Here is a 20,610-nt window from a genome sequence, read left to right as displayed (position 1 = left end):
ACTGGGCTCCATCGGAGTGAGCGTGTGATGGATCAAGAGAGAAGCCCATCTTTTTACAACCTAACATAAGAAGTAATATCCCAGCCCTGGGTGAATAACTCGGTTGGTTAGAGTGTTGTCCCATATGCCAAAGTTATGGGTTCATTCCCCCATCAGAGCACATACAAGAATCAACCAATGAATGCATAAATAAGTGGAACAAATCGATGTTTCTATCTCTCTTCTTCTCTCTAAAATCAATAATAATAATAATAAAAAGGTAACATTCTATCACTTCTGCTGTATTCTACTCATAAAAGCTAGTTATTAAGTCTCACCCATCCCCAAAGGATGGACTACCAAGAGGTGAGATCTTTGGCAGCCATCTTAGAAACTACATGCAAAATACATTCACACCCTCCCAGATTTCCGGAAGTCTTGTTGATTACATTGTGACATCAGCTCAAAGTCCAAAATGTCATCATGAAATTAGATCAGGGTGGGTGGAGCTCCTCAGGTGTAGTTCTTTAAGTACAGCTCCGGGAGCACAGTGACTCTTCATCTGAAGACCCATGAGGTTAATGAGATGAGTAACCAGTCTCACATTCCCTACACATAATGATGGACGAGGCATGATTAACAGTAATAAGACATTGCTGTTCACGAAGTGGGAGATGAGACGCAGCCCACACCTGAGGGGAGGTGATCATGCTAGCACCTGAAAACCAGGAGGTAGGACCACTGGGAGCCGTGCTAGAGGCTTCCTACCTGCCCTTCTGATTGACTCGAATAATAAAAATACAATTTTAGAGAAATATTTTACGAAGCTTGAGGTATAGCTGATTTTTTTTTAGATATACTGCATTGCTCTGAGTTTGTACTGCAATTTTCTCTTTGGCTCAGGGTGAACATTATTTTGGACTGCAAGATTATTGGAGGAAATTGCTTGAAAATTCTATCTCCCCCTCTGTCATGGCTATAAACCTGATCATTGATTCTCAGGTTAATTTCCCCAAATTTTCAAAATATTTTCTTAAAGGTTAACTTAGAATCTGTTACAGCTCCACACTTATTCCTTTAGCTGGATTCTTCATTTCCTCTTCAATTTATCAATATACCTTGCATTTACATAAAATTCAAATTACATTCCTTGGTGAAACATCAATGTCTCTACTTTGACTATAAGCTATTCTAGTTTCTTTTTGCACTACTGACTGAACTAAAGAAATAATTTTTCCACTTTTCTCTCTGCTGCTTAGTTACTATATAAATCTATTTTTTTTCCTAATCACACATTTCCCCAAAATAAGAAAAATGAAGAACTGTGATAAAAGCTAGCAGTTGCGGATAGACCAAGCTATGCATCAATTACCTAAACACTGACTAAATACAGTCTCAGATAAGGAACACTGAGAGCTTACTGACTGTGCAGTTTGAGTGCTTCTTTTGATTGAGCCATACGTACTGGATGCTTTGTGATTTTTTGGAATCTAATTTTCCTAACTTAAAAGATCTATTATAAGTATACACAAACTAAGGCACAGATTAGGATTAGGAATTTTTTTTATTTCTGTATGTTCTTAGAATGATGTCAAAATAACAGCAATATAATTTTATTAACCAATGTCACCCCAATAAATTCAATTTAAAAAAATTACAACAGCAAAAATTCAGAGCAAACTACAAGTGGAATCCCTAACATAACTGCAATATCTTTAACAATGCTTCACATTTTTATTATTCTATGGTATTTCTATTCAAGAGTCATACTTCTTTTCCTTATATAAATAAATCTATAATTTTTTGAATCTTCTATTCAAAAACACAGAACAGACCTTTGGGAGAGGAGAAATACACTCAATATCATTCTTAATTAACACCTGATTTTTCATGCTATTACATTATATCAGTTTCTATCTTCAATGACATATGAAAGGTCCAAAATCAAATTGGCTGTCTCCACAGCCACCTGCAGGCCACTCAGCTTAGCCGTGAAACAGTCTAAGGTTAGGTCGCTGGCTGAGTCCACAGCGTCCTGTGGAAGGCACGGCTGTGGTGCAAAAAGAGACCGAGCACTCCTTAAAAAAGCCCAGCTGAGTTCTTCCTGGCTATTGCATAGTCCACAGCCACATCTTGAAAGCACATCTGGCCAGTTCACATCAGAGAGAGAATCTGCCTGAACTGACCAAAAGTGTCCATACTTCATGTCAGTGAGAACTTCGCCTCCATCATGTTCTAAGGAGACAGGGAGAGATTCCAGGGCGCCGCAAAATGCTTCAGTGATCAGCTGAAGTTCTGTCCGAGTACATCCACTATCTTTGAGAACGCTTTCTGGCTCATGAGAAGTCTAAAGAGTAATGAAACAATAAAAAATACAGATCAATTAATATTATAAAAATGTTTCTGAAAACAGAATACCTGATCAATCCCTTATTCATAAAGGTTTGATCAACTTACTTTCAATTTACTTACGGGTTTGGCACAATGCTAACAGGCATACGTGAGTCAGCTGGCCAGGCTATAATGCCTTAACCCGGTTGTTTATAGTAAAAATGTATGCTAACCACTTGCCCGGAGACGGTGACTACACGGAGACCACACGCGTTGACCCAAGGAAAACCGCCTCACAATAACCTATACAGGTTTCATGAGACCGCCCCACCCTCCCCTCCCCATCCTTATGGGTATTTATTTATACACACAAATAGAAACAGAGATGAGAAGGAGGAAGTCAGGATGGGGAACTTCTTTAGAGCAGATTAAAGGGCAAGGGAGTAGCTCAAATGTCCCCACCTATTGATTAATCAGAATTGCTAATTGTGCTGTGTTCAGCACAGTACTGAGTTCAGTAGTTTTGTCAGTAAAGCCACTGTGGCCTTTGCCTTAGGGCACTGAACTCTGTCCCTGTTCTAAGTTCCTATTCAGGGACTCTACAACCAGTCAGAATGAATGAATCAGAAAAATCCCCATGCCTGACCAGGCGGTGGCGCAGTGGATAGAGCGTTGGACTGGGATGCGGAAGGACCCAGGCTCGAGACCCCAGGATAGCCAGCTTGAGCGCGGGCTCATCTGGCTTGAGCAAAAAAAAAAAAAAAAAGCTCACCAGCTTGGACCCAAGGTCACTGGCTCGAGCGGGGGGTTACTCAGTCTGCTGAAGGCCCGCGGTCATGGCACATATGAGGAAGCAATCAAAAGCAATCAATGAACAACTACGGTGTCGCAACGAAAAACTGATGATTGATGCTTCTCATCTCTCTCCATTCCTGTCTGTCTGTCCCTATCTATCCCTCTATCTGACTCTCTCTCTGTCCCTGTAAAAAAAAAAAAAGAAAAGAAAAGAAAAAGCCCCATAATCAACTTACTGTGAATGACTGCCCGTAGTGCCCTTCCTGTCTGAAGAACGAGGTATGATGCCTGTATTATATAGGTTTTATACACGGGAAGAAGTTCCTAAAGACTAATGTCCAAATGAACTACTCATTTATGTTCGGCAAAGTGTTTGAGATTTGTTTAAAATGACAACATACAGAGTATTACGACAAAAGCCATATAGGAATGTGTGCATTTGTTACATCGATAGTTTAAAAATATTCTTTCTCTTTAAATTAATAAAAATTAATATGCCTTTGTAAAGCCAGAAGCCAGGGCCACTATCACAGCAGCCGCCTGGCCCATGCAGGTTCGCATTGGATTCAGACAGTCGGTAAAGAAACAACGGAGCCACAAACTGGTGGGCCATAGTCTTTAATCCTAGCTTGCACCCAGCGGGCAAGTAAAAATACACACTGGGCTCCAAAACCCACTCACATTCAGTGCTCACAAAGCTACTGACTTATCCGAGTTTCCTAGAATCAAAGGTTTCTAGCTCACCAGACTTATTCTCCTCTGTTCCCCATCTCCTTCCTTATCTCAGATACAAACTCTGCACAAACTGGCATCTCACTCAGCACTCTGCCATCTTAGCTGCTTCTCCTGATCTACTCCACATGGCCTCCTTCCCTGCTGGCTCTACTCTCTCATGCTAATCATCCCAGGAACCAAGAGGCCAAACTCCCGTTTTGCCCCCACTTTATACTGTAGCTTCACAACCCCTAATCCAATATACAAAGTAGGGAAGTCTCTAATACAAAGTCACTTCTCTGAGGCATGTTTGGATTGTACCGCCCTACATCAAAAAGGGTGGGAAAGGTTTAATCCCAAAACCAAGCCCCAGGCTACAAGGATTCTCAACACACATTAATATCACCTGGGCGATGGCCTCACGTGGGCAACGTCAACTTTAACAAAGTGAGCATAATATATTTTATCTGCCCAACAGCCTTTAAATTGTTTTTTGGTTCCACCATTGTAGAAAGTTTATTCTAGAAATGTCATGATAGAAAAAAAGTAATATACTAGCTGTTGGGCGGATAAATGTATTATGCTCACTTTGTTAAAGATGGCACTGCCCACGTGGAGGCCTTCACCCAGGTGATATTAATGTGTGTTGGGGTGGGCTGTGGGCAGGCAGAATCCTTGTAGCCTGGGGCTTGGTTTTGGGATTAAGCCTTTCCCACCCTTTTTGATGTGGGGTGGTACAATCCCATCATGTCTCTGATGGGTGACTTTGTATTAGAGACTTCCCTATTTTGTATATTGGATTAAAGGTTTTGATTTCTACATTATAAAATGGGGGCATGTAAAGCCAGAAGCCAAGGCCGGAGCCACCATCACAGCAGCCCGGTCCATGCAGGTTCGCATTGGATTCGGACAGTCGGTAAAGAAACAACGGAGCCACAAACTGGTGGGTCATAGTCTTTAATCCTAGCTTGCACCCGGCGGGCAAGTAAAAATACACACTGGGCTCCAAAACCCAGTCACATCCAGTGCTCACAAAGCTACTGACTTATCTGAGTTTCCTAGAATCAAAGGTTTCTAGCTCACCAGACTTATTCTCCTCTGTTCCCCATCTCCTTCCTTATCCCAGATACAAACTCTACACAAACTGGCATCTCACTCAACACTCTGCCATCTTAGCTGCTTCTCCTGGTCTCCTCCACATGGCCTCCTTCCGCTGCTGGCTCTACTCTCTCATGCTAATCATCCCAGGAACCAAGAGGCCAAACTCTCATTCCATCCCCATTTTATAGTGTAGAAATCCAAACCTTTAATCCAATATACAAAACAGGGAAGTCTCTAATACAAAGTCACCCTCTGAGGCATGATAGGATTGTACCACCCTACATCAAAAAGGGTAGGAAAGGCTTAATCCCAAAACCAAGCCCCAGGCTAAAGGATTCTGCCTGCCTTTAGCCCACCCCAACACACATTAATATCACCTGGGCCACGGCCTCCTCCTGTTATCTTTAACAAAGTGAGCATAATACATTTTATCTGCCCAACAGGGCAGAACGGGAGCTTGCGCTCTTGGTTCCTGAGATTAGCATTAGAGAGCTGAGAGCAGAGAAAGACCACATGGAGGAGGCCAGGAGAAGCAGCCAAGATGGTGGAGTGTTGAGTGAGAAGCCAGTTTGTGCAGAGTTTGTGCAGGGAGAAGGAAGGAGATGGGGAACAGAGGTTATAAGTCTGATGAGCTAGAAACCTTTGATTCTAGCAAACTCGGATAAGTCAGTAGCTTTGTGAGCACTGAATGTGAGTGGGTTTTGGAGCCCAGTGTGTGTTTTTACTTGCCCGCCGGTTGCAAGCTAGGATTAAAGAAGATGGCTCATCAGTTTTTGGCTCCTTTGTTTCTTTACCAACTGTCCGAATCCAATGCGAACCTGCATGGTCCAGGCTGTTGTGATGGTGGCAGCCCTGGCTTCTGGCTTTACACTAGCAAACTAATAACTGAATGATTGTTAAGAATTCACGCCCTGGCCGGTTGGCTCAGTGGTAAAGCGTCGGCCTAGCGTGCGGAGGACCCGGGTTCGATTCCTGGCCAGGGCACACAGGAGAAGCGCCCATTTTGCTTCTCCACCCCTCCGCCGCGCTTTCCTCTCTGTCTCTCTCTTCCCGTCCCGCGGCCAAGGCTCCATTGGAGCAAAGATGGCCCGGGCGCTGGGGATGGCTCTGTGGCCTCTGCCTCAGGCGCTAGAGTGGCTCTGGTCGCAACATGGCGATGCCCAGGAGGGGCAGAGCATTGCCCCCTGGTGGGCAGAGTGTCGCCCCTGGTGGGTGTGCTGGGTGGATTCCGGTCGGGCGCATGCGGGAGTCTGTCTGACTGTCTCTCCCTGTTTCCAGCTTCAGAAAAATGAAAAAAAAAAAAAAAAGAATTCACACCCTAGCTACTTAAAAACTGTGACCACTTTTTTGTTGTTGTTGTTGTTGTTTTGCTCGGGAGGTTTGAGCCAGATGAGATCCTCTCTAATGCACATTCTTTTCCCATATTTTCGATGCTGTACCGTTTCTTCAAAATCCTACTCAAGATACCTTCCGCCTCCAAAAAACTTTTCCAGTTTACTCAACTCCACTTGCAGACTCTATTGTTGTCCATTTAGCATTCATAGATTGGCAAGGATTTTGGTTTTCATAACAGATATTCTGATAACTTTTCATGAATGGGCTCTATCATCACGTAGATTTTAAATTATTTGAGGAAGGAGGGTGGGACATGTTTATAAAAAACCCTTGTCCTCGCTTCGGTCCTGGTCATCCACTAGAAGCTCTGCGGAGTGTCTTGGTCACAATCCTGACCAAAGAATCAACTGCAAACATCTAAAACACGCACACCTGTTCGTACCTACTTTCAAATAAACTAGGTCGGTATTTAGGAAATAATTTGTCAGAACTACAATGCACGAAATTTATTATTAGGAAATAGTTTCCTAGAGTAATAAAAAAGGATTCAATTTGATAGAAATAATATATAGATCATAAATAGATACCAATTTAAAACTTATAATCGAATGTAATACTTAAAATGGTTTAAAACATAAAATTAGTCTTTCCTTGATGATCCAGAAGATATTGAAGTATTTTGTAGAACCTGAACATTTTCCTTGTGAATATCGATTACTACTGTATCACAGCAGCTGAGATCTCTAATGTGACAACTCCCATGAATAAGATCCTCATTTCAACATGCATTATTTAGACAATACACAAGGAATGTGAACCTTCGGTAAAAGGTTAGATTAATAATAATCATTGTGATAATGATATTACCTTATATTTGCAAGTGTTCTTTTCATCAAGTGCTTTCTGATAGATACGTGAATTCCAAACTGCCCTCTTGATGTTCCGCTTATCTGTCAGACCTCACCCTTACTGGACTATTGACCCTGAGACAGAGGAATTCCAAAAAGTTGACAACCCGCCCCAAGGAGGGGCTCCGGACACACCAGAACTTTTGGTTCAACACCCACATGCTCGAAGCCTCCCCAAGGAGGAGCATTCCGGACATACCAGGACTTTTGCCTCAGTATCCCCTCAGGCTCTCCCAAACACTATATAACTGGCCCCCTAGTCTGTAACCGGTGCTCTTCTCCCCCAGGAGAAGTGCCCGGCAGGGTTCCTTTCTTCCTTTCAATAAAACCTGTGACTCTGGTCTTTCGGACTCCCATGGATTCCAACATTTGGTGGTGAAACCCGGGACAGGGTACTAACTGCCTGGACGATCCCTCTTTGCCATCCAAACTTACAACCAGGGAAGCAATGGGCAGCGGCAGCTCGTCCCAGGCTTACTCCCTGATTCTGTTTGGACGTGTAATTGTGGGTTGATTGGCCGGCAGTCTAACCCTGTCCTGAACCCCTGCTGGACCAGAAGGTAAGGAGTTTCTCCCTTCCCCTTCCCCGGTTGGCCTCTAAATTTCTCTCTAAAAATACCCCTTTCTGGTCGGACGGTTTTCTCTGACATGCCTCACGTTTTGAGGGGTTTGACTTTCAGTCTCAGTGGACTGCACAGAAGACTAGGCGCCTAGCCAAACCTCTCCACTCTCTCGGACTTCTCGTCCTCGGAGCTCCCTGACAGGTGGTGACGACCTCTATCAGGGACGACTCCCCCACACGGAGATTCTCTCCTCTTGAGACAGTGACAAAAGGCGGGGACGCCCCCTCTTGCTCACCTGTCTCCACTCTGGGCTCTTCAGGGTCTAAGCCTTCCAACCAGACCCCTCTAGGATGTCTCATAAAAATCCTCGCCAAATTCGGTCTCTCAGACCTTAAACCAAAGAAATTAATCTTCTTCTCTAACACGGCATGGCCTCAGTACAGACTAGACAATGACTCCCATTGGCCTGAAAACAGGACATTCGATTATAATATCCTAAGAAATCTTGACAATTTCTGCCACCGGACGGGGAGGGCATCAGAAGTTTGTTGGGCAGATAAAATGTATTATGCTCACTTTGTTAAAGAGGCCGTTGCCCAGGTGATATTAATGTGTGTTGAGAATTGTTGTAGCCTGAGGCTTGGTTTTGGGATTAAGCCTGTCCCACCCTTTTTGGTGTGAGGTGGTACAATCCTATCATGCCTCATAGAAGTGATTTTGTATTAGAGACTTCCCCATTATGTATATTGGATTAAGGGTTTGGATTTCTACACTATAAAATGGGAACGGAGCGGGAGTTTGTGCTCTTGGTTCCTGAGGTTAGCATGAGAGAGCAGAGAGAATAGAGCCAGCAGCGGGAGGAGGCCACGTGGAGAAGGCCAGGAAAAGCAGCCAAGATGGCGGAGTGCTGAGTGAGATGCCAGTTTGTACAGAGTTTGTATCTGGGATAAGGAAGGAAATGGGGAACTGAGGAGAATAAGGCTGTTGAGCTAGAAACCTTTGATTCTAGGAAACTCAGATAAATCAGTAGCTTTGTGAGCACTGAATGTGACTGGGTTTTGGAGCCCAGTGTGTATTTTTACTTGCCCGCCGGGTGCAAGCTAGATTAAAGACTATGGCCCACCAGTTTTTGGCTCCATGGTTTCTTTACCGACTGTCCGAATCCAATGCGAACCTGCATGGGCTGGGCTCCTCTGATAGTGGCCCTGGCCTTGGCTCCTGGCTTTACAAAGTTCCTTACGTGCAGGCTTTCTTCTCCTTTCTCTCCTGTCCTTAATTTCTGTACTTTCTGTTCTACACGCAGGCCGTTTTTGGCCAAAGAAACCTCACCTAACACCTCTGCTCCTAATCTTTCCTTCCCCGCGGACTCCCAAACTCTCTCCTTCTCCTGCCTGACCCCCGGGGTACCCCTCTCTCGGGACCCCTCTCTAGTCTCTCAGCAAATCTTTTTTGCTGGAGTCTCTTCCCTCCAGAAAGCTCTTCCCTTCACTGAATCCTGTTTTCTCATTTCACCAGTCTCTCTTTCTCCTCTCCTGCTGGCCAGGGGCCTCTCCCTTCTCCACTGTGTTCTTCGTCCCCTCCCCCCTCCAAAGAAGCAAGCTGTGGCTCTGGCTGCAGTGCCTGTCTCATCTCTGACCTCTCTTCCCTCCTTACAAACTGCAGTTCTGTCTCCTCTCTGACCCCTCCTCCTTCCTTACAAACTGTGACTGTGCCTCTTTCCTCCTTGCCCTCTCCTCTCTCCTCAGAGCTCTAAATCCTTTTGACTCCTCTGACCATGTGGCGCCACACCAATACTTTAACCTCCTTCTCTCCTCCTGCAGATTCTGACTTTCCTTCTTTCCATCCAGCTGCTCACACTGTCCATCCGTCTGCTTTCTCTCTTCCTCCCCTCTTTGCTGGCAACTCCATCATCTCGAAAAACTTAAAAAACAGAATTGTATATTAAGCTATGTGAGTAAGTAATCTATCTTGTCTCATTGTCAGAAACTTTCTAGTGAATTGAAACAACTAAAGTGCGCTCATTTAAATTTCTTAATTCATAATATGTGAAGTCTTTGTTTAATGTGTAACTGTGTCTGTTTCTAAAGCCTTAAACCAGTAATTACCCACCTCATAAACCAGGTTTACTCATCCCCACGGACTCTCCCTGCAATACCCCCATCTTTCCTGTTCGAAAACCTTCAGGAGCTTATCACCTCGTACAAGCCTTATACCTAATCAATGAGGCAGTAATTTCTCTCCATCCAGTAGTCCCTAATCTCTACAAATTACTGTCACACATTTTCTCAAACACCACTCACTTCATGGTCCTAGACCTCAAGAATGCCTTCTTTACCATTCCTCTACACCCTGACTCTTACTTTCTGTTTGCCTTTACCCAGACACTAATGCAGCTCAGCAATTTACCTGGATTGTCTTACCCCAGGGGAATCAGAAACAGCCCACACCTGTTTCGGCAGGCACTAGCTCAGGATTTAGCAGCATGCAATCTCAAAACTAGTACTACTCTTTTACAATATGTAGATAACCTACTCCTCTGCAGCCCCTCCCTGCCTGCCTCAAGGAGACTCACCACCACCCTTCTTAACTTCCTCGCTATGAAGTGTTATCCTGTCTTCTCTGCTAAGGCTCAACTTTATTCTCAGTCCCTAGTCTATCTAGGCATTACTTTAACCCCCACCACCTGAAGTCTCACCCTAGATCAAACTCAGACCCTCCACAGTCTCCAACCACCTACCACAACAGATCAAATCTTTTCTTTCCTCAGTCTAATTAGGCTTCTTTAAATACTGAATTCCCAATTTTGCTCTCTTAGTCAAGCCCCTCAGTGAGATCTTCTGAGCATGGCTTTTAAGGTCTATAATGACCAAGGAAGTAACAGAAAAGGCAAATAAGGCCCAAAAGAAGTCAGGAAATACCAACTTTTGGCTCCAGCTCCCTAAGGGGTTTCACAGCATTCTATCAAGGCCCTGCTCCAGAGTGGAAAGAAAGGTCATTGAACTGAAGCCTGCCAGGCTTCCCGGCCCCACCGGTGACACACCTGTGCTGTGGAAAGAGGGACACGAGAAGGTAAGCTGCCCCCTTTCTCCATGGAGGGAGGGTTCAGTCTCTTCTAGTCCTGCTCCAGCTACCTGTGACCTGACCTTGCCCAGCATGCTGGGAATTGCCACTGAAGGCCCAAGGACATCATTCATGAGCCTAAGGTATTTCTTCCAAGTAGCAGATAAGCTGATCTCCTTTCTTGTAAACACAAGGGCCATCTACTATGCCTTGCCTGAATATTTAAGTTTTATTTATCCCTCAAAGATCTCTACTGTGGGTATTGACAGTCTGATTTTGTTGCTTTATTTAATGTTTAGTATCTCCTTTGTTCCTCTTATCTCAATGCCCCATGCCTATTATAGGCTGGGACCTGCTGGTAATTCCAGCTAGAAGCAGTGGTCACTAGGACTTAAACTCTAACTGCAAAGTGTAGAAATGTAACACCCTTTCCCTAAGTACTTGCAGGTTTTATAGGTCACTCAGCAAACTGTTCAAACATGTCCAAGAGGCACTTCCAGCATTACATCACCCAAGGACTGACTTTCACATGGACAGGTCCACACACCATGATCCTGACAACTCCCACTGCTGCTAAAATAGAAAAACGGAATGCCTTACTCCAATCACAAACCTGAAGCTGGTTGGTCTATGTATGGCAAATATATGAAAAAACTAAGGACTCTTTTAGTCAGGCTTTGGGAAAAGGGAAATTAGGATAAAAAGAAAGTCAACTTGATTGTCACTAGAGGTTAAAATTTTTTTAAATCAAAAGTTCTGACTAGAAAGGAATTGTATGGTTTTGATAATAGAAGGTATAAGGTATGGAAATACTTTTGAAAGAAAAAGGAAAAGCAAGTTGTTATGAAGGCCAGTTATTTCTGGATAAGAAAGTGCATGAAAGTTGAAGGTTTATGTAAGTTGTAAAAGGTTTGTGCAGGTTGTAGGAGATTTGTACCGAGAAAAAAGAATTTGTACAGTCAGAAAACTGGTTTTCAAAGAATGTTTAATCAGTCACCCTAGCTAACAATCCTCTACCCTCCCCACTTATTAGGACGACTCTTTCCTCCACCCTGACCATCTGGAGCTCAGAAACAGAGAAACAAAACCGACCCCTTGTCCTTCTATTCTCTATTCACCTTTCAACCTACCTCACCAAATCAGGAACTTTCTACTTGTGTGGGACCAACACCTATCTGTGTCTCCATACTAATTAGACAAAAACCTGTACCCTAATCTATCTCACCCTAAATATCAACCTAATCCCACCCCATGAGCCTCTTCCAGTTCCTAATACACTATCCATCAACGTAAGGACCAAACAAGCTATACAGGTAATTTCTCTTCTTATTGCTTTAGAAATCTCTACAAAAGTAGTTCTAGGGACAAGGGGACTAGCCACATTGCCCTGTCTTATTCCTATTTACTCTCTCTCTCTCTCTCTCTCTCTCTCTCTCTCTGAAGCCCAGCGAATTCATAAACATGGAATCAGTGGTTTTGTGCAACCTGGGCATCTTACTATTGCCTTTCATTAGTTCACTTACTCTCCTATTTACTTTTCTAACTTTTAAACCCTGCCTCTTACATTTGTTTACTAGTTTCTTACAGAACTGCATGCAGACCTTCACCAATCAGACAACTGGAAAAATCTACCTAACCCTACACATCAACCCTGAAACCTGCCCTCGTGAAACAGAAATATCTGAAACCCTATATCAGCAAACCTCCTAAATCCTATCTTTCAACCCCTACAGGTCCCCTAACCCTAAAGCTCTCCCATATTCCTGAAGAACTAGGAGAATAAATAGCAACACCTCTTAACGCTTTTCGGTCTTTTTACCTTTCACATAGTAAAAGGACAAGATCACTGGGTCTTCTTGGCTGAAGAAGAGCCTACAAACGGACATGAAACATTTCTTTTTAACTCAAGCTTACTGCTCTCTCCAGGGCTGCTAGGAAAAAATATCTCTAACTTTACCATGGAAGAACTTTCACACACACACCCCTATACAACCCTCCTTATCTCTGCATTGCTAATCTCCAAATACCTGCCTCTTTCTTTATTAAATTCCTACAGGCCGGGATGAGAGAAATCTCTAGAATTACCTACAATCAAATGCTCCTACACTCCTATTCCCCAGTACCCCAAGGAGAACTTCATGAGGGAAATATCAAATAGGTAGGGATGACAGCAGGAAGAAGCCACCCCTCAGCCCGAGAAGTTCCCTCCTGAATGTTCTCCAAACCCTCTTCCTCTTTACCACACATATTAAATCCTTCTAAAACTCTTACACCAACAGGTTTCCTGTATTTTAAAATCTCCACATGTCCTCCCACTTGAAGGGAACCAGTCCAGCACGTCTCATGAGGCTCATCCAGGAGACCATGTATCACCATGTCACTCACAGCAAGCAACTAACAATTATTACCTTGCAAAATTTTTTTACTTCCTCACTCAGGTTTTCAGAGACATCACCTGGTTCAAACCTTACAGCATGGAAATTGATGACCTCCTTAACTGGATGAGGGACTTGGCTTGGCAAGATTCCCTTCTTGAGTTCTCTCCAGAAGAAGAAATAATTTTCCAATTGTTTCTCCTCTTTCTCCTCATCACCCCTCACTATATATTATAAAGTTAATAACTGCCTTTCTTTTATATGTAACCAGAGAGTCGAGAAATGATAGATACGTGAATTCCAAACTGCCCTCTTGATGTTCCGCTTATCTGTCAGACCTCACCCTTACTGGACTATTGACCCTGAGACAGAGGAATTCCAAAAAGTTGACAACCCGCCCCAAGGAGGGGCTCCGGACACACCAGGACTTTTGGTTCAACACCCACATGCTCGAAGCCTCCCCAAGGAGGAGCATTCCGGACATACCAGGACTTTTGCCTCAGTATCCCCTCAGGCTCTCCCAAACACTATATAACTGGCCCCCTAGTCTGTAACCGGTGCTCTTCTCCCCCGGGAGAAGTGCCCGGCAGGGTTCCTTTCTTCCTTTCAATAAAGCCTGTGACTCTGGTCTTTCGGACTCCCATGGATTCCAACACTTTCCAATCTGAGTTATATTATGGAGAAATGAAGCATTAAAGGATCCAGGGCACTTTGATTTGACTTATCATATAAAACAAACACGGCCGAGAATTCAGATACTCTGAGGACTATTGATCCTACCTTGTGTCTGATATATGCTGCCAAGTGAGTTTCAGTGCAGCCTCCTCCCAGTAAAGCATATGGTTCCTTGATTGTTAACTGCAAGACGTGCAGAGCTGTTTCACATGTGAGCTAGAAGAGAAAGACACCATCAGAATCAGACAGCAACTTCGGATACACAAAGAAATATAGCCGTGTTCTCAAGGCAACTTAGTACACTCAAAGAGCCTGATTTTAATCACAAAAGAAAGAGACTTGTGTTTCCAAATGTGGCGAATACTTTTTGGAACAATAAAGATTAGAGATTAAAGAAAAATACCTTAACCAATGTTTGTTTCCATGGACCATATTAATATCATCTTTCATATATACTTAGCTCTGTAAATTGAGATTCACAAATGAATAGCCTCAAGGTAAGTAGGTCAGCAAGGTCTGCAATGTACTTTTACTAAAAAATTTCAGTCTAAATAAATTAGCTGAATAACTGATACAAAACTTATTTCAAGTTGCTATGGAAATGATAATACAGCTACAACTCAGCAATAACAAAAATACCCAGACCTTTAATATTTGCCAAGGGTATAACCTTGAGCATACTTGAATCTCCAAGTTTGTGATCAGTAGCATAGGTTGCCACCTTCCTTACATAAAAGTTGCATGCGTTACTGCTGGGAGGGACAACAAACCCTCTTAAGAGGCAGAACATGGGTGACTGGGGGACTCATTATCTATATGAATTATTCATACAAATTTAGCATTAAAGAGTACATAATTCAAGTTAATTTCCTAAGAAAAGTTCATACGTTAAAGAGCTTTAGATATAATTTGTAAGTACTAGAAATAAGTGGTAACACTGTAGTGTCTACTTCTGACTTTAATACTTTCATTTTTGCTGTTTTTGCTTTCTATACCACCTGCAGAAATTATAGGGGGAAAAAAAGCATCGCTTACCAATGTGAGAAAAATCATACCTTTCTGAATGACTATTTAATCCCTGCCTCAGGCCCTAGGCATGGAAGTCAAAGTTCATTACCTACCTTCAACTCATCCCAGACAGTGTCGTTTCTGTTGCAGAGAAGCAAGCTGCAGACCACTGGTTCATTAGGAATAAGATGGAGGAACCATTTGAAGCCAAATTTTTCAGTGCACACATCTTTCACGCTTCCGTAACTACTGGGAGAGATTGAGCCGAGGGAACCAATAGGCTGTGCTCCTATTTTTTAAAAGTTTAGAAAACACAAAGTATGTGAGTACAGATGGAGTATGCAATCATTGAAATTATAATACTTTCTTCTAGCCAATGTCAGTCCCACAAGCATGTCACTTAAAATATGACACAAACGGTTTATAAGTAGCATTCTACCATTAAAATGATACACAAATGAAGAGAAGCCGAGGTTCTCTTAGTATACTGACTTCTTTGAACATATTTTAGAAGCTGTTTTGTACTCTCCAGAAAAAGGAACACAAAATTTCGTTGTACATTTTCTGGGAGTCCAGGAACTCTGGAAATCCACCTACAAATTCAAAATTATGAACCGCATTCCTCTGGAATAGGGGGAAGTGAGAGGATAGGGTATTTTTTTTAAAGGGATTATTATCTTCACCATAAAACAAAGTAACCTATCCAAATAACTATTTTGGGCTCTATTTCATGAATACACAATATTTTTTCCCCATAACTGTTTATATGTAAATAGTGACCTAAATTATGCCAAAATAATACACGTAACATCCTAATTTCATTTTGTTCTTCTTTGATATATTATTCTGCCCACCCTGCTGCACAAGTAAAATTTTACAAAACACAGATTAATAAAAAAGAGAAAGACAAGTTAGGATGACTGAAAGGTTTCAAAAATCTCTAAAATATAGTGGAAGTTACGTAAGAAAAAAAATGACACCAAACTTCTATAAGAAATAACAATGAAAGTCAGTCTTAACATTAAAACTGTAATTGAGCAGTGTTCTTTGGTCCAGTTTCCTCTTTCAAACCAATGCATTAAAACGATAACATCTATAACACTTATAGCTCTAAAAAATTTTAAGAACTTAGAAAATAATCACTAATTTTCACTTCTTTGAATATCCTGTCTTCGTTATTTTTGAAACCTGAAAGAAGAAGAAATAGTTAGTTGAGTGATCTAAAATTTAAGGGAAAATAAAAAGCCTACATCTTGTTTAATTTCACGTGGTGGACACAACAGAGAATCTGTAGTGAGATCATTGCTTATCAGCCACTGGACGTGGAGTAAGTTATTCATGTCACTTAACTTTTCAGGGTGGGCTTTCCATATAAAAGTTAAATGGTATTAATAATGTCACTTCACAAATAAACTGAATGTTAGCAATGCTCTTTAAGCCATAACAAACTTCAAACACACATTGCCCATACACAGTAACTCCACTCTGCCCATGCATAATAACTCCGCTGTTTAACCCAGATCTTCAATAAAGAGAGATTTTGTTTTTTGAAGGAGGAAGAAGGGGGTAACATTTGTCTAGAGCAGTGGTAGTCAACCTGGTCCCTACCGCCCACTAGTGGGCGTTCCAGCTTTCATGGTGGGTGGTACCGGAGCAACCAAAGTATAAATAAAAAGATAGATTTAACTAGAGTAAGTTGTTTCATAAAGATTTATTCTGCCAAACTTAGCAAAAATCCGACATAAAGTACTTGGTAAGCAATTATTATATGCTTTAACTTGCTGTAACTCTGCTTTATAAATTTTATAAAGTAAAGTTACTTCCCTACTTTCTAAATCACCATTACTGTGGAACCGATGGGCGGTTAAAAAATTTTACTACTAACAGAGATACAAAAGTGGGTGGTAGGTATAAAAAGGTTGACTACCCCTGCTCTAGATATATCCTGGAAAATGAATTAGGCCCAAAACATATTTCATCTATTCTTAGTTTACCTGAGCCAGAGGCTTAATATGTAGATATGTGTGTATATTTATTTATATATATATTCCTCCCTTTCTATCTCAAAAGGTCTCGTATCCCAAGATCTAGGACTAAAGTTCTGGCTATTAATACTATATTCTAATTGCATGGGAGATAAATAACAACTGTGGGCTGGTATGGACACTTAGTGCCCACTTATATTTTTATGAGAAGATGCTTCATACTAAGTAATCTGTAATACCTAATATTTACAACGGGAAATTACCTCATTCATGAAAAGCCAGCAAATATTTAAATATATGAGTCTGACCCATATCAACAATAAATTCCAAAGAATTATTTCTATTATTTAATAATTCTCTCTTTGGCAATCACATGACAGCCTTACAAAGGTAGGGTAGTAACCCAGAGATGTTATGTATTCAATACTTGACATACATGGTACTCCTTTTCTTATTTTTTTTTTCAGATCAATTGATTCATATCTTCTCTTTTCTTTTCTTTCTTTTTTTTTTTTTAATTTTTTTGCATTTTTCCGAAGCTGGAAACAGGGAGAGACAGTCAGACAGACTCCCGCATGCGCCCGACCGGGATCCACCCGGCACGCCCACCATGGGGCGATGCTCTGCCCACCAGGGGGCGATGCTCTGCCCATCCTGGGCGTCGCCATATTGCGACCAGAGCCACTCTAGAGCCTAAGGCAGAGGCCACAGAGCCATCCCCAGCGCCCGGGCCATCTTTTGCTCTAATGGAACCTTGGCTGTGGGAGGGGAAGAGAGAGACAGAGAGGAAGGCGCGGCGGAGGGGTGGAGAAGCAAATGGGCGCTTCTCCTGTGTGCCTTGGCCGGGAATTGAACCCGGGTCCTCCGCACGCTAGGCCGATGCTCTACCGCTGAGCCAACCGGTCAGGGCCTCTTCTCTTTTCTATATGGGGAAACTATGACCCAAAGCAGTGATACGTTTTGTGTGTGTGTGTGTGTGTGTGTGTGTGTGTGTGTGTGTGTTTCTGAAGTGAGAAGCAGAGAGGCAGAGAGACAGACTCCCACAGCCCGACCGGGATCCACCCAGTATGTCCACCAGGGGGTGATGCTCTGCCCATCTGGGGTGTTGCTCCACCGCAACCAGAGCCATTTTAGTGCCTGAGGCGGAGGCCATGGAACCATCCTCAGCACCCAGGCCAACTTTGCTCCAGTAGAGCCTTGGCTGCAGGAGGGGAAGAGAGAGACAGAGAGAAAGGAGAGGGAGAAGGGTGGAGAAGCAGATGGGCACCTCTCCTGTAAGCCTGACCAGGAATCGAACCTGGGACATCCACACGCCTGGCCGAAGCTCTACCACTGAGCCAACTGGCCAGGGCAGGATGGTACTCCTTTTCAATGACTTATAGTAAGAATAAAATTAGTGAACTTTAACAATGGCTTATCTAATAAATTAAAAATTACAATCAATCAGAATAGAATGACCATCTTTCTGACAGATTGTCAATGCAGTTAAAGGAATATTAAGAAGTAGCTCAAATCAGGAACTCTTCAGTTCATCATTTTTCTTTGACTTTAATAGGTAAATATAAACCTTATATCTGCTTTTAATATACTGAGTTTGTGAAATATAGTGATTTTTTTTGCCTATTATAATTTTCCATGTTACTATATTATAATCAATTCAATAAATATTTCAGAACAGCTACTGTGTACTAAGTCTGTTGTGGGCTCTGAAAATAAAAGATGATTCTGGTTCTCAAGGAGCTCAGCTGGAAATATTTGAGATATTTAAAGCCAGAACACACACACACACACACACTCTCTCTCTCTCTCTCTCTCTCTCTCTCTCTCTCTTAATTAGGAACCACTAAGCAGAGTATAGTTGTTTGCTGGAATTGTGTATGGAATTATATAATCGGTTTTAAGAGCTTTGTAAGATTTACTTAGAGGAATTTTGTAAATTGTGCAAGACCTTATGATTATGGGGATGTTAGTCTTCTCATTAATCTGTCAGATATTTGGGGGTTAAGTTTTAGCTATGACAGACTCTATAGTACATTTTAGAACTGGGAAATGCATTGAAAAATAGCCATAATCAATCTATAATAAGTGAACAATATAAGATCTTTTCCAGAAAAGATACTTACATATGCTATGAGGTTGGCAGCTTCTAAAACTTTTCAAGTTGTTAACAGTGACAAACACCAAGAATATCTCTGTTAAACAACAAAACAAACAAAACAACAAACACTGTGATTTATTAACTATAAGAGGCAAAAGCTGAGCGTTCTCACCTGTCACTTTACTGAGGGGCTCCATCAGAGCCGCTCCAACTCTGTCTATGGCAATAACACCACGCGTATTAAGGAACTGTTTCAAAGATGGGTGGATGACTTTTTGGCACATGGCAAGATCTACGTGATCACTAACTAGCTGCCTTCCTAGGTCGAGCAGCTGGTCCAGGACTGCATTTTCAAGAGAAACCCCACGACCGACCACCATAGTTCCTTCTCCAGTCTCAGAAAGGTCTCCAGATAAAGATGCCCGAAACAGCGCCACCTTGAAGGACTCTAATTTTTTGACAGGCAGCATCTTCCTCCACTGAACTTCGGATATTTCAATAAGTATCCCAGGTAACACGGTAGAATCTAGTACTCTTTGCCCCTTTAAAGGTACAATTAAACTCTTCCCTAAAATGACGTGGTCTCCGGCCTTTTCGGGAATCGTGAGCAAAAAGGCTCTCAGAATGAGAGTACTGAGATGCTCCGTTTCCTTTCCAGTGAGCATGCAGGCAGGTTTACTTGTCACTACGCTGCGTACCAAGCACAGGAGGACCCCAGAACTACTGAAAGTGACTGGGATGCGACAACCACAGACCTCAGACTTCAGGTAGCTGGTGCAGAGGCTCAAAAGACGCTTATTTAACGTCATGGCAGTGGTAGGGGTCAAGCCTATTCTCTGAGCATTTTCAACCAAGGTGCAGCAAAGAATGGCTGTGAATAAGCCGCAGTCCCGGAAGCAGGTGGCGTGATTGTGCACGGACGCTGTCAGGAGCCTGAGCACGGGGTGGGAGACGGGGAGGTGGGCCAGCAGGGCCGAGGACTGGGACGTGGTGCGCACAGAGCCGCCCAGGCCGTTGTGCAGCTGCTTCAGCCTCCCCGAGGGGCCGTAGCATGACGTCACGACTCCTTTGAAGACCGAAAGGGTGGCCCTAACTCTCTCACTTGTCAGGGGTTCGCTTTCACATAGGGATGGTTTTTTAGCTTCTAAACGAGACATTTTACTTCAGGTGGTAATTTGTGGAGACAGCTTTTATTTGGTTAACCATAGATTTCTATTTATTTTAACATTTCAAAGAAAGGATTCTTCAGAGCTGAAAGTCTGAATGATGAAGCACTGTGGTTATAAAGTAGCTTCACGTTTACATAGCTAATCGGTATGTAATGATATGTAATGATTTAATGACATATTACTAATTGCAAATATTTCTTTGAAGTCATTCTCTGGTGCTGTTTGGTTTGCCTCCGGCCTGCGATTTGACGGACTGTTTCGCAGCCCTCTGCATCAGGTACGTCCCCAGATGGACGCCTATGAAAGAGACCCCGGCTACAAGAAGCCAGTTCTTCCTAATCCAACTGGTGTTTTTCATTTCTTCTTTTCGTATCAAGCTCAGGTTCAAAGCTTTCTTTCTATAGAAAATAAAAATAAAACACTTTAGAAAAATAATTCCCAAACTTTTTATAGACTGCAGTTTAATAATTTATTTCAATGCTCTGTTCCTTCCTTAGAAAAACAAACCAAATTG

The 20,610-nt window shown here is 42.5% G+C and overlaps 2 protein-coding genes across 2 annotated transcripts; both read right to left on the bottom strand.

Moving 5' to 3' along the window:
• Nucleotides 1–1,530: 1,530 nt before the first annotated feature.
• MKKS (MKKS centrosomal shuttling protein) lies at nt 1,531–20,084 on the bottom strand. The gene is made up of 4 exons (XM_066236041.1): nt 19,100–20,084; nt 14,958–15,133; nt 13,942–14,052; nt 1,531–2,326 (listed from the first exon to the last, which is right to left on the bottom strand). The coding sequence occupies exons 1-4, from the start codon at nt 20,082–20,084 to the stop codon at nt 1,886–1,888; spliced, it is 1,713 nt and encodes a 570-aa protein (XP_066092138.1). The 3' UTR covers nt 1,531–1,885.
• Nucleotides 20,085–20,097: 13 nt separating this feature from the next.
• Nucleotides 20,098–20,454, bottom strand: LOC136308564 (uncharacterized). The gene has a single exon (XM_066236047.1). The coding sequence runs from the start codon at nt 20,452–20,454 to the stop codon at nt 20,302–20,304; it is 153 nt and encodes a 50-aa protein (XP_066092144.1). The 3' UTR covers nt 20,098–20,301.
• Nucleotides 20,455–20,610: the final 156 nt, after the last annotated feature.

The sequence above is a fragment of the Saccopteryx bilineata genome, chromosome 6 (genome assembly GCF_036850765.1).
Source record: "Saccopteryx bilineata isolate mSacBil1 chromosome 6, mSacBil1_pri_phased_curated, whole genome shotgun sequence".
In the NCBI taxonomy this organism is placed as follows: Eukaryota; Metazoa; Chordata; class Mammalia; order Chiroptera; family Emballonuridae; genus Saccopteryx; species Saccopteryx bilineata.
Note: the sequence above shows the minus strand (reverse complement) of the source record. Positions and strands in the feature narration are given on the sequence as shown.

Bases quoted from the DNA above. Each gene is read 5' to 3' on its own strand.
- LOC136308564 (XM_066236047.1), bottom strand. From the start codon at position 20,454: ATGAAAAACACCAGTTGGATTAGGAAGAACTGGCTTCTTGTAGCCGGG.
- MKKS (XM_066236041.1), bottom strand. From the start codon at position 20,084: ATGTCTCGTTTAGAAGCTAAAAAACCATCCCTATGTGAAAGCGAACCC. The intron at 15,134-19,099 runs GTGAGAACGCTC...TTTAAAAAATAG, and splicing joins GCCCCTCAGTAAAGTGACAG to GAGCACAGCCTATTGGTTCC. The intron at 14,053-14,957 runs GTAGGTAATGAA...TTTCTCTTCTAG, and splicing joins CTGTCTGGGATGAGTTGAAG to CTCACATGTGAAACAGCTCT.